We start from the raw sequence: 13286 nt of genomic DNA on the forward strand, positions 1-13286 counted from the left end.
GCTGGAATGGAACAGACGAAGGACGGCGACCTCAAATGTGAGATCTGGAGTACTTTGTGGTTCCCAAAACTGGAGTTGTAAAAGTGCAGGGTGAGGCGACGCGAGTGGGGAGGTACGGTCGGTCTGACAGTGGTGTTAGTGTTCCCTAAAGGCAACTTTAAAAAGGTTGCATAATCCGTGGAAAGACTGCACAAGCTTTGAGAAGGACTGACTGACACTTTTAAGACGTCTGGAGAGAAGCGTGTGGAGCAACAGTCTTGGCAACAGCACAGGGCCGTTTTATGAAATGGAAATTCGTAGCTTAATTGATGCTAGTTGATACAAGCCGCGCTAACAAAGGAGGTGATGAAACGGTGACGACGCCAGTCGGACTCTTTTATTTCAACTCTTCACCGTCGGGTTTCTGCTACTGAGAAGAACGGCGCTGAAAAGAAAGGGAGAAAAATGGTAATTGGAACCTTTAATTTAGTCAGTCAAATGAAACTCGGGCTCGTCGTTCCAGTCGAGTCCAAGTCTGAACTGGAAGCTGCAGCCACGTTCACATCCTCCGCCCACATTATCGCCAACCCACGCAGATGGCCGACGCTGTCGGCGCGAACTGTCAACGGCCATCTCAAAAGCTTACGTGCACGCTAATCCAGATCAATCTCGTAACTAATTACCTTTAGCAAATGTTTCCATCTGATGGAGCTGGCACGTCATGCAAGTGCTAATGGACAAATCCCAGTTTACACTGTACCAGACAGCTTTTACCAGTATGTCAGTGCCCCATGGTGGGTCGTGATCGTACAACATTCCTGGGAAATAAAAACACACTCACCAGACGTGTCACACACACACTGAGCGAGCATCGCAGGTGCCGACACGTGTGTTAGCATCTTTCAGTTGCTGCCAGCGAACGCGGAGGCTGTTGGCCGGCGTTCCGGTCCACCCAACATGGACGTTTCTTCAGGAGAAGTGCTGCATTTGTTTTTTGCCATCTTTCATTGAGCTCGTTTTTATTTTGGGTGGGTGTGGGTGGGGGAGAGGGGGGAGGGAATTCCCAGATGCCTCAGTCATTAAGTGAGAATGTTGCCCTGTTATCCATATGTGAACCGTCACTTCCTCGCGGCAAAAAATGAATTTGGCAGTGAATTATTGGCCGAGTCGCACGACGGGTAAAAGCGTCATTAATTTAGGTCATCGTGAAGTCTCACTTTGAAGTTAACGCCAGGCTCCCAGAAAAAAACTTTAAGCTATTTCTTCAATAGCTTTAACTTTCAGACAGGTTTTGAAGCGACAGTTTTTCAGATTTACACCCTGTGGCACATTTCCAGTGATAGTTTTGACCTGCTTCTTTTCCAGGTGAAATAACCACAATAAGTCTAACATTCATGCTAAAACTGGGGGGAAAAAACCAATACACGCGACTCCAAATCAGCTGAGACTCGTTTTATTTGGGTAGATTACAAGTATTACAAAGGAAATTGGATGTTTTATTTGTCTCCACAGAACTTAAATGAACAGCCACCATCCCATTTGAATATTTGTTATTTGACCAAAAGCACTTAAAGTCAATTTAAACTGAAATGTCTCATATTTCACAAGTATTTCATATTATTCACAGAGTATTATCAATTAAAGAAGTTGTAAAGTAACACCCAAACATCCGCCTAATACAGCAGCAAATTCACGATGTGCTCTTTGATTTAATGTCCTGGTTATCTTTCAGAGGGAAGTCTATGGGTTTTGGTGTCGTCACATTTCATTGCTATTAATCAAACTGTCAGATTGTAAATGTATTCATGGTCTGATCAAGAATCAGCTCGGAAAGTGGAGAATTTACAGAGAGTTGGAGTAAAAACAATAAAATATCAAAGTTTAAAACATTACTAAACAAGAACACATCATAAACATAAGAAATAGCTTTAGCTGGGGCGGATTAAGGACATAAAAGTAGAATTCTTCAGCTGCCGAATGGGAAAAAGAAAATTATTTACAGAAAATATGAAATGAGTCAAAGACGCTAAAGTCTGCGATGACGACCAAGATGACAACCTTGTGTAATACCACATGTAGCCTTGGGGGGCGATGGCGAGTCGCTATGATGGCAAAATAGCCACAACAGAAATGAGCCGACATTCAGGTCTTGTTTTTGGACCATGACACAAAAAATAGAATTAAGTTCAGATATTCCAGCACTGATAACAGATTGACACTATAAAGATTTCTTTGTTCAAAAGTAAACAAGATAAAGAACAATGTGAAACGCCTCGAACGCTGCGCCCTCGCCGCCGGGAGCACGTGGCCGATAATTAAAGGACACCTTTTAATGATTGAGTCTTTTACGGCGAAGGAATTTCAAACATGTCAAACGAAGGCTGAATGTTGCAATATGATGAGTTCAAGCTGGGATGCCAACATTTGGCTCGTAAAAAGCATCGGTCTAGACCATTAACGCGTTATAAAGCCAGCAAAGGTACCGTTATTGTCACCGCAGCACTGACATACAAGAGTGCAAACGATTACGAGGTTGACTTCTTTACGAGGTTTCTGTAAATGACGTCAGCTCCCTTTGATGCACGTTCGATATATGCCTGATGATTACGCTGTAATAAATTACAGAACGTGTTGATCTCTGGCCTGTAAAAGGGTTTCAGTACATTAAAGAATACAAGGAAAGCTGTTAGTGCCACATCTTTAATGTGCTCCTTGAACTTGTTAATGTATTTACTTTAATGTTGCGTAGGCAAAGGAAAACACCAAAGCCCGAACATCTGGATTTGGTTTTATGGAGCTCGTAAAAAGCTTCAGAATTCTCGAGCGTTCTCTTAAGAAATTTTTGCATCGCACAAACTCAGAATATGATATTAATGGTCCAGGTGGCAGGTTTGTAATATCAGCAGGCTGCTCGGGTCCATCAACAATCTACATTTATAGCATTTTAAAGACGGAAAAACTTTCATCTAAAACACCGATTCGCTAAAAGACGGACTTAAACTCTAGATTGTTGGGCAGATATGTGGCTCCGACATCTTCAAGGCATTTTTATGAACAAAAACAACTTCAAATGAGAATTTCAAAAATCTCAACAAACGGATTCAGAATACTCTGCAAACATTTGAAGCAAGCTAAAAAAAAACAACCAAAGTATGTGAAGCCAAAGAACGTAGAGACAACAAACTGGAGTAAAAATCTACCGCTGGAGTTCTCACCGGGGGACTGGGACCCGTCTCTGACAGTGGAGACATTTAAAGGCACATTCTGCAATATTTCCCATTGCAGTTCTGATGTGACAGACACAGGATGGAATAGATGCGAAGCACCTGAAGCCACGTTCAAATTCCCACCTACAACATTCCAATCTCCTTTAAAAGCAAAGGAGGGGACGTCACCTGCTCGCCGCTGCGCCGATTTCGCTAATCATTTAGCGATGCCGACACGCTAACGAGGACTCCAGCTTAATAGCTGACGTGTGTGTTATTCAGACACGTGTTGCCTGCCCCTAACCGTTACTCTTTTCTCATCGCAGCAGCTGGATCGCGCCGAGTTTCAGTCTAAACATGAATGAATTTGTTAGCGATTTCCAAACCAGCTCCAGGAGGTGCTTCACATCTGAGGGAAGAAACACCACCTGAATCACAAAGAGAATGACTGTGTTCCAGAACTCTCCGAGTTAGCGGAGATGACATAATAAGGCCGTGGAGGAAATGTGGCCGACTGTGCCTTTAAATGTCTTGCGGGCTGCTTCAGAGCGAGAGCTTCGTTACTTCTTCTCAATCTTCAGCGACTGTACGAAGGCCCAAAGGTCCTTGACCACCTGAGGAAGAAGCAGAGATGAAATCATCCAGATGAAGTGCGAGAGGACACATGAGTCACGACTACCGCGGCGCGCTCCCGCCTCTGGGAACGCCGAGCGTGGACGGGGGCTGTCGGGGAGCAGCGAGGGGTTGGGTGGGGGCAGCAGTGCATACCAGAGTGTATGACTAGGTGCTCCAGGTCTGACAGATCTCAGCCTGGGCTGATGAAACCAAAGCGCTTGCACAGATGTTTCCACACGCTGGGATCAACAAGCTCTCACCAACACAGGCCCACCCCTCGGCGGAGCTTTCACCTGCCCCCGGCGCGACAGTTTGATGCTCTAATGTGATCGCCATCGACACTTCGACACTTCATCGAGGGAGCTGCCAGGAGCGGCTCTGCAAAACTAACATGCAGGTGCTCTTTTTCTCCTCTGACCTGACAGGCGGCATTAAGGGAGATTTAAGATTGAGACCGTATTTTTTTGGGGGGGTGGTCAAAGGCCTTGAATGCGAGCGAGGCTGGTACCATCGACATACCAACAGTCCCTTCATTAAGGCTACAAAAGACACACAATCCCGTAAATCTCAGGCTTGGCAGCTTTCCTCCCATTCCATCTCCCGACGGCCCGCCGACACACACCGAAGATAATTCAGAGCTCCGCCTGGGCTGGAGAGGCGTTTGAAGCGTGATGGACGGGAGGAAAAAAGGATCCATCCAGGCCCAGGCGCAGTTGATCCTGGGTCCAATAACAGCCGCGGACAGTTTTCAGTGATGGACCACAAACATTAATTACATTCGACGTGCTTATTTTTCTGTAAAAATCATCTCCTGGCACAGCTGCATGCAAATAGGAGCATTTCTGCAGCTTCCCTGATCAATGTTGCGCCGGGGAAAGAGGAGGAATCGGTCAAATTTTCCCCGCGGCTCAGGTTCTGAACTTCTCCTGATTGATAACAGCTGCTGACTTTTTGTCTGGGCCCAGTTAGAGTTGTTTGATCCACCTGTTGGACTCACGCACAGATGCTATGAGAGCGCTGGATCCGTTTTATCACCACTGATCTGAATTAAACAAGTCAGGAGAGTCGCTTCTCAAATTGGTGACGGCACCAACAAGTCAGGAAGGGGGAAAAAAGCAAAGTTTGCTTTGAATTAAGAGCTTCTGAAATCCAGACCACAAAGTCAACTGATGCCTGGAAGAGCTGCGACGCTTCCTGGAAGCTAAATGCTAAAAGTTTGGAACCACCTTCTCAACACCATCGAGAACAGGAGACTTTTGAACCACAATCCTTCATAATTGGGAAACAGCACGTGTTGGGAAAAGGCAGGAAAATGAAGAGCGAGCCACTCACCTTCTTGTCTGTGATTTTGAAAGAGCTCTTCACAAAATTCTCAAACTTCTGCTCGGTCTTCGGCAGCGGTTTCCCCTGAAGAAAAGAGCCCATTTGATCATCAGCTTAAGCGCATCTCAGGCATTCAATTAAGAGCGGCAAAAAGAGGGATGACAGCCCTACCTCCTTGGCTGCCGTTGACAATTTGTTCTTAATCTCGGGCAGAGAGGAAGATTTAGACGGGCCGGCCTGGGCTTTATCTTTTCCTGGAGCAGGTGTCTAGAAAAAAATATAGGGGGCAGATAAGAAGCAGTGATGAATGGGTCATATAGAGCGATCTGTCCAGGCTGCAGATAAAACAGGGAAACTTTCCCATTATTCCCGATTGCATCTTTATTTAATCAGGGACAGATTTGCACAGCTTTCTGTTGAAATAAAGACAACTTTTTAGAAGCGAATCCATTTGACCAGCAACAAAAGCCCGTCTGGGCCGCAGCCCTATCGTGACCCATTTAGTCTGGGTCTGTGTTTACAGCCTTGGCCTTGGCAACCAGCTGGAGGCAGATAAAAGCAGCCGAAAGGACAACAAATTCTAGCCTAATTACGCCATCTTTTGTTTTTACAAATACATCAGGTACAAATTAGGTTTTTATTGTTCACAAGCAGGAGAGGACAAGCCCCGACTCCGCACCGAGGAACGCCGAGTGTTTTTCAAATGTGGTTTTTCTTTGATGGTAAATCTTAAACCGAACCAACGCGGAGGTCAGAGTGCGGCCGATGGTCCCGACTGCGTTCCTCAATAAAAGTGAAAATGACAATCTGCAACCCAGACGGGCCGATGACCAAAGAGAGACCTTCTCCGCTCAAGATTTAAGCCTGTTTGGGGCTAAACGCGTCAGAAAATAACAGCGTTGGGGACGTTCCTCAGGAAACCCGTCTGTCGCCCTCTGGATGAGGGCTGCGGTACACGCCAGTCACCCCCCCCCCCCCCCCCCCCCCCCAGAAGACCTCTGTCCCCGGGTGAGACAGGGCGGACAGTGCACATCCTGGTGAACACAACAACACAACGCGCGCACACACCATACGTGCAAAGCGGCTGTTCCGCCAGCCCGAGCGTGTTGCTACATGTGCAGCCAGTATGGAATCCGGTGAAATTGCAGGGTCTCATTGATAGCGAGAGAAAGAAGCGGGAAACAGCGTATGAGGACAAACTGAGTCACAGCATGAGGACGAGTAGACGCACCGGGTTTAATAACTGGTCCTCTTTTAATGGCGGGGCTGGCCTGCGAGTTCCCAAACAACAATTCTGTCCACGCCCTGATCTGCGTACGCGGATGGTGTAACACTGATCAATAAACGCCACGTGCTTCCAGTTGAGACTTCAAAACACCGTCGGGACGTCCCGCTCCTACAAAACAGGGACAGGCTGTTAAAAGCAGGTGGAGCGACGTCTGAAAGACGCAATTATCTGTCCCTGTCCCCAACAGCGGTGCAGTTTATGGCGCAGATCAAAAGGCATAAAAATCCATCCGCGCTACAAAAGAAAAAAGGAGCGCATGTGCCGTTGGCTGGGGGCCAGACAAATGTGCTGTTTCTTTATTATTTATGGGGCAGCTCTCGACGTCCTAAGGACAGCTGTGGACATGAAACAGCTGATAAAGACACAAAGCAAGCAAAGCTTTTTCATCAGCGCCAGACGCTGATTACAGATGACGCGGGACGCGGCCCTTAATCGCACACACGCTATCATTTGATGCAACATCTTGTCTTCAGCGGTCGCGACGCCTCCGCTCAGCAGGTCTGCGCCGGGACGGTAATTGTCATTTGTCCGTGCGAGAGCCTCGGAGGCCGGCGTCTGGGTGAAGGCCGGCTAAATTCTGGAACATTCCAAATCCGCTCGGGCCCTTTTGCCCTGCACGTCTGGATCTGACCTGCCTTTGCGGCGCGTGCTACACATCTGCGCTGCCGCGTGGGTCGTTTCCTGAAGGTTCCTGTCCTTCATCACCCCGACTGCGTGGTCATCTACTCAGATGCGACCTGTTGACTAAGCAAACTGCTTCCTCCGGTTCCACAGACACCATGTGGTCATCCTTTGGGTTACGTGCTGCACGTGCGAAAGCCCGACTGACTGATGTCTGGAGCTCATTTGTTGGGCTCCGTCCTCATCCTTACAGGAATAACTAATGATCATATGAGACAGGCACCTGCTGAAACACATGTCAATCAGTGGCTAAAACAATGACTCACAGCCTGGGGGAGAAGTGGCTTTATGACCAACTTTATGACCGTGGCGTGTGCTTGAAAGAATCATCCCTAAACCCATCAATCAAAACACCCCAGCTGCGAGATAAAGTCATTTCAGATCGGCGGCGTTTACCAGCTCGTTACGAAAGACGGTGCAGCGACATGCTGGGCTGAGAGAGGTGAGAACTGGCAGCAGATCTGAGGAGCCCGTCTAATGACCAGTCACCTGTGTTTAGTAAAGAAAAAAAGACATCCACGCCCGCTTCCTCTCTCCTCTGGGGCATCTGGAAGCGCGAGCCTCACCAGACATCAAACGCTGGTAATGGGAGCAATTGGGAAAAGGTGTGTCCAGGAAGTGAGGGGTGTGAAGAGGTTGTGGAGAGGGAACAGTTGTTGTGCAGAAGTGGAGAGGGCCAGAACGTTAAACAGGCGGGACGGTTTCTGCCCGGGTTAGCTGCCCGTCGGCTAATCCCCCAGAGACACGGCGCTACGTCTGGACAACCGCCGCTGCTCGGTTACTCTCCCACCCTCCCGGAACGCCGGCTCACCGGGGAATTCGCCACTATCTCACCTCCACTATCCAGCTGAACCGGCTAAAGGATCACACCCATTTATTTTCATTGGAGAATTATTGAGGTGTCTCAAAGCTAACAGAAGAAACTTTTCTAACACACTCACACACACACACACACGCAAGCGCACACACGCGCGCGTGCACGGTGGAGTGGAGCAGATTATTTGGTTGCAACAAAGGGCGGAGATGTTAGGGGTGGCATCAAAGGGGTCAGGCCACGGGGTCACAGGTTTAAACCTTCCCCCAGGAAACCCGTTTAGAGGTCAGGTGTGTTTGCTTAAAGAGTGGCAGAGTTCAAGCTGTGGGCTTTGAGAGGTGGCCGTCGGAGACATTCCAACTGAGAAATTAACTATCAGCTTGAGCTAATTGCAATGTGGTTTATCACATTCCTGGCAGAGCAACGACCCGCCTCTGCACTTCTCTCTTTTTTGGATTGTTTCAGGTATAAAGGCTGATACTGACAATCTGCTTCTTTGGGGCCCTTTTTTCTTGAGATTTGGAGATTTTGAAAGGTGCTAATGTCTAAAACTTGTCTTTTTTAACACGCAAAGTGTATCTTTTTTTTCATGAAACTCAATTTTCTTCTTCTTTTGATGACTTTAGAAGTCATAGGTCTTTCATTAGAGGGAGAATTTTAGCCTTTGACTGGTGCAGACCTAATTAATCTGCCAAGAAAATGAGGCTCTGGCCTTCTACAAAAAAAAGGAACGTTTCCAAATAAATTTTAAAACAACGTAGACAAACAGCAGGAGCAGGCCGAGGAGCGTGAGAGGAACGTAAAGCTTTTCTTACCTTCATCTGAGGTTTGCTGGACGATCCTGACGGCTTCTCAGCGGGTCCGTTTTGTTTCACTGGAGTTTTGCTCGTCTTCTTCGCTGAAGAGTCTGGAATCTAAACGAGAACAGCATTGATGAATCAGGTCCAGTTACTGAGGATTATGCTGAGAACAGCACATTTCAGGACCTCCTGGTTGCAAACCAAACGTGGGGGGGGGGGGCGTTAAGGGTTCTTGAGATGAAAAGGTCTGAGAATCAATTCTTCAATAGCAGGAATGTCAGCACACTGTTGTGCTTCTCATGCTGCGTAGAACCGTTATCAACCCCAAAATAACTTCTTAGCTTTGGTAGCCGAGTTGCATTCTTCTGAAAACTCGGACATCAAAGCCCTGAGCCCCAGTGTCGTTCCCATAAATTAGAATCGGCACATAACGATGATGCGAACCACATTTGAAAAGCATTTTGCAGTTGAAGTTAATTTTCTTCAGAGCTCTTTGTCATGATGCGTTCGTGGTGCAGTCATTCCCGCAGCATGGTTGTAATAATAACAACGCATGTGTGGTCTTCTTTAAAAAGCAGAGATGACAAATGAATACAGCCTGTAACAAGATGCACGGAGGACAACAACATCACGTCATTGCCGGTTTTAATGACCTGCAGTTTGAATTAATATCATAACGAAACATAACTGCGAGCGAAGCCGCGGCTTCGTGAGTTTCCCACACTGGAGCCCAAACTGTCAACTTTGCCACCTTAGATGTAATTACCATGTAATAGCTGAGGCAAGTGCCTGCACTTCCTGAGCACCAATCACAGGTATTCAGCCTGGAATGGACTACAAGTGTAATTGGCTGTGTTGACATAACTGCTACAAGGTAATTACATGTTATTTCCTCCAGCGAGGCCTCGTAACACAAGCGGCTGGAGGACGTTTCCAGGCCGTGCAGTTGCAAAGTGTTTAAGCAGCCAATTTACATGAACTGTAAAATATTAGACACCAAGCACCAGAAGAAGTCCAATTCCTTTAGTTCAGCAGCAAATCATGCTGCTAAAATGGTTTTATTACAAGGTGGAACTGGGAATATAAAGTCAGATTTTTACAAAGATGAATGCAATTAAAAGTTGAGCCAGAAAGTCCAAATCGGCACGACACTATTGCAATTTATGGTTGTGCAAAGGGAACATTTGACAACTTCTCAGAATCGCATCATTCTGAGAATAAGTTTGGATTCACAGAATCATCTGGCTGTTCTCGGACAAAACGATCTCAAGACTTGTTATTTGAGCCCTCAAAATAGTGTAATTTAAACGTAGTGGAGCCTTAAGTAGCGTCTCATGTCACAATGACTCGTCTTAAATAGCGTGACTCGGACCAGTAAGTCCTAATTAAGCTAATAATTCAGATCTGCCATCTAACTTTGCTGCACGCGCTCAAACACGAAGGCTAAAAATCAGGTGACGGACCCGAACCCAGCCGAGCGGAACGGCCCGAGCGTGCAACAGCACTCCTAAAACACAGCTGAAATTTAGCCGTGTCCTCAAATGTCCCATTATGATTCAATATGTCTCATCAAAGAGCAGCATCTGTGCCTGACCAGGCTTCCATGCCAACTTTCCCAAGGAGAAAATACAAATTAGACGCTAGAAATAGAGATTCTGCTGCCTGGTTGGGCACCAGCCAAAAACACGGGTCATTAGTTAATTATCTGTCTGTACGAGAGACACGACAGGGAGACGGACGTGATGCCAGGAGCTCCGATTTTGACTTCAGGAGGACAAAAAAAGAGGGGGGAAAAAAAAGACAACCTGCTTAATTTCAGCACCTTTGTTTGTAAGGGCTGAGATGGGATGTGAAGGAGTGAGAAGAGAAAAGCCAGGGAGGAACTGAGGGGAGGACAGAACAGAATAAATCAACAGGTGACAGAAACGCTCAGCTGTCATCTGAGCCCGAGGCCAGATTGGCGCTCACGGCGCAGGTATGTGCATCTGCCCCGCTTTGATCTTCAGCCTGGCACAGTTCGCACTACAGCCTCTTTAAAACACGATGGCGGGGGGGGGGGGGGGATCGCAAACAGACACCAGTGAGAGAACGAGACAGACGTGCGCACACTCCCACGCAGTTGCAAATGCGCTAACACGCAAAACAAGTGTTCAAAGGCAGCGGCCAGGTGCACAACTGAAACGGCAGGAGAGGAGATAAAAAGCAGCAATCACGTGGACGGCGGGATGACAGAGGGACGGAGATATGCAGGGCTGGAGAGGAATGAGACATCCTCCCCACAACTGGCACACACACACACACACACACACACACATTTCTGCTCAGGAATTAAGGTTTACAGAGTTTTACAGTTGTTGTTTTTTGCACGCACGCACGAGGACGTGCACGCTGAACTGTTTACAGCACGTTCACCCCTCTGACGGCGCGGGTGCGTGTAAAGGACGGGAGGATGCCATCTTGTTGGTGAGGCAGAATTCAAGCAGATTACAGAGGAGAAATCCGATCATTACGCCCGGCGGACCCTGTGTTTTACTTGTGGAAAACAGGTGGGTGCATGAGCCGACAGGATGGAAAAGTCTGTTTGGACGGTCAGCGAGTGCAGCGATGGGAAGGGCCCCTCTGAAATGGAGCCCTGCTAGCGGAATACGCTCCGTCAGAGTTTAAATGATGCAAGTGGGGAGTGGGCAGAGTGAAGCAAGACGGGAAAATTCCTCTCGTGCGTGCTCACGTGCGCAGGCCTTGGCTACTCTGACACCTGCTGGTCAACTGGGAACACTGGGCGGATTTTGTCTTGACGGACAAAAGTCACATGATATCAATCCCATCACAAAAAGTGCATTTTCAATTAACACTGGCAGATTAAAAATTCCTTTTCAGGCGTTTCTCAACACAAAAGAGATCAAAATGACGGCAGCGTGTGACCTGCAGTGACTTCAACAAGCAACAGCCTGTAAATAATAACAGCACTCATTCAGAAACCTCCCACCAGTTTCCAAAAGGGTTTTTCCCCCAGCAGCACTAAAGCTGACTCACTTTTTTGAGCGTTTTCTTCTGTGGTTTCACATCTCCATCGCTGTCATCATCTTCATCACTATAACGAGAGAAAGAAAAAGCTCATTAAAAAGTTGTGAACTCATAAATATGTATTAAAAAAACAAAACACACTCATCGTCATCCTCTTCACTGTCATCTTCATCGTCAGAATCCATCTTTAGTTTTTTCTACAAACAAGGTTCAGAATTCGTCAGAAACTTGAGAAACAGCAGCAAAACAATCTTAACACATATTTCAGTTAATAGTTTTAGTTTTCTAATTGAAGGCAGATCTGACGCTCAATGATTCCAAGAACACACCGATGGGGGCTTCTTCCCTGACACCAGATTTAGAGGCCGCTTCACTGGTGACGTGTTGTTCTCCTCCTCCTCCTCCTCCTCTTCACCATCTTTGACTCCTACAGAGAAAACTGTGATTAGTGAAACTGCAGAATAAACCATGTTTTAAACACTTTTACAGGGTCAAATTTAGACCAACTGCGGAGCCTCATCCTGTAAACATCTTCTGGATGTGCTCACCTGTATTGTGCAAAAAGTGAATACTCACGAATAAAATGTTGCCCGCTGATGTGAACTGGACCAGAACCGGCCTGGAGACGGAAGGTAACAGGAGGCATGATCTCAAACCCACCTAAACTCATCTGGGCCGGGAAGGGTGGGAAAAAGTTGACAATAAGAAGGTCATTTGGAACCTCAAAAACATGAAGCCAAATTCCTCATGATGTGCACTCACAGAGGGCATGATGGATGGTTTGAGGACGGCCAGTGGTACTTTGGTACTTTTTCCATCATACGTGAGACCTTCGATTTCCACCATGTGGAAATTGTCTTCAGCTTCCGCCCCCACACACACCTGCAACAAACCAACACAGCTCAGCGTGCAGCACTCCCTCCAAATCACAATGCACTTGTCATTAATTTATTCGGTTTATCCTGTTAAGAGTGGCAGAATGCACTAAATGAGCACAGAACCCACAAGAAACGACTGTGCGGTTTGGTGCACAGGTGCACAAGCATTAACAAGCTCGGTGGACCGTTGCACGGTGAGAAAGAGCGTTTCTTACTGCTTTGAGTGACAGCTGCTGCTCCGTATCATCGTCTTCCACGTCAATTTTGAACTCCCGTTTGTCAGACTTGAGCGTACACCCTTGAGGAAAACGGCATATGCAAGGTATAACTAACCGAGCGTATGTAATTGTATGTAAAACAACATACGGGAATGCAAAATACTGTTTACTATGCAGTTTTCTTCTTGCTGTGGTGAGGTATCTCCCATCACCCGTGCCCTGTTTAGCTAGCTAACAAAGAGTGGGCAAGATAGCATGCCATTTTACGTTAGCTAACTTTGCTCCTAATGATAAAATTCTGCTTCTGCATGATGACGTGCAAACTAAACGGACTATACGACCGATCAAATAGAAGTCCGTTATAGTTAGAGGGCTCACCAAACAAATAGATTTGGGGTCTGCTCAAATCTGAGAAGTCGTCCTCCATCTTTACAGTGGTGGCTACACTTCCGCAAACCGT

The 13286-nt window shown here is 47.0% G+C and overlaps 1 protein-coding gene across 3 annotated transcripts; it reads right to left on the reverse strand.

Annotated features, from left to right (window-relative positions):
• Positions 1-1416: 1416 nt before the first annotated feature.
• Positions 1417-13286, reverse strand: npm1b (nucleophosmin 1b). 3 transcript variants are annotated; one of them, XM_057043145.1, is made up of 11 exons: positions 13205-13286; positions 12824-12906; positions 12493-12612; positions 12307-12400; positions 12060-12157; positions 11872-11927; positions 11740-11797; positions 8722-8820; positions 5295-5390; positions 5133-5207; positions 1417-3799 (listed from the first exon to the last, which is right to left on the reverse strand). In XM_057043145.1, exons 1-11 carry the CDS (start codon positions 13251-13253, stop codon positions 3746-3748), a joined length of 882 nt encoding a protein of 293 aa, XP_056899125.1. In that variant the 5' UTR covers positions 13254-13286; the 3' UTR covers positions 1417-3745. The 3 variants fall into 3 exon arrangements, 1 of the variants encoding a protein (XP_056899125.1); XR_008952051.1 differs by lacking the exon at positions 1417-3799 and adding an exon at positions 7489-7671 and having other exon boundaries at positions 5189-5207; XR_008952052.1 differs by lacking the exons at positions 1417-3799; positions 5133-5207; positions 5295-5390 and adding exons at positions 7050-7291; positions 7489-7671.

This window comes from Takifugu flavidus, chromosome 9 (assembly GCF_003711565.1).
Source record: "Takifugu flavidus isolate HTHZ2018 chromosome 9, ASM371156v2, whole genome shotgun sequence".
In the NCBI taxonomy this organism is placed as follows: Eukaryota; Metazoa; Chordata; class Actinopteri; order Tetraodontiformes; family Tetraodontidae; genus Takifugu; species Takifugu flavidus.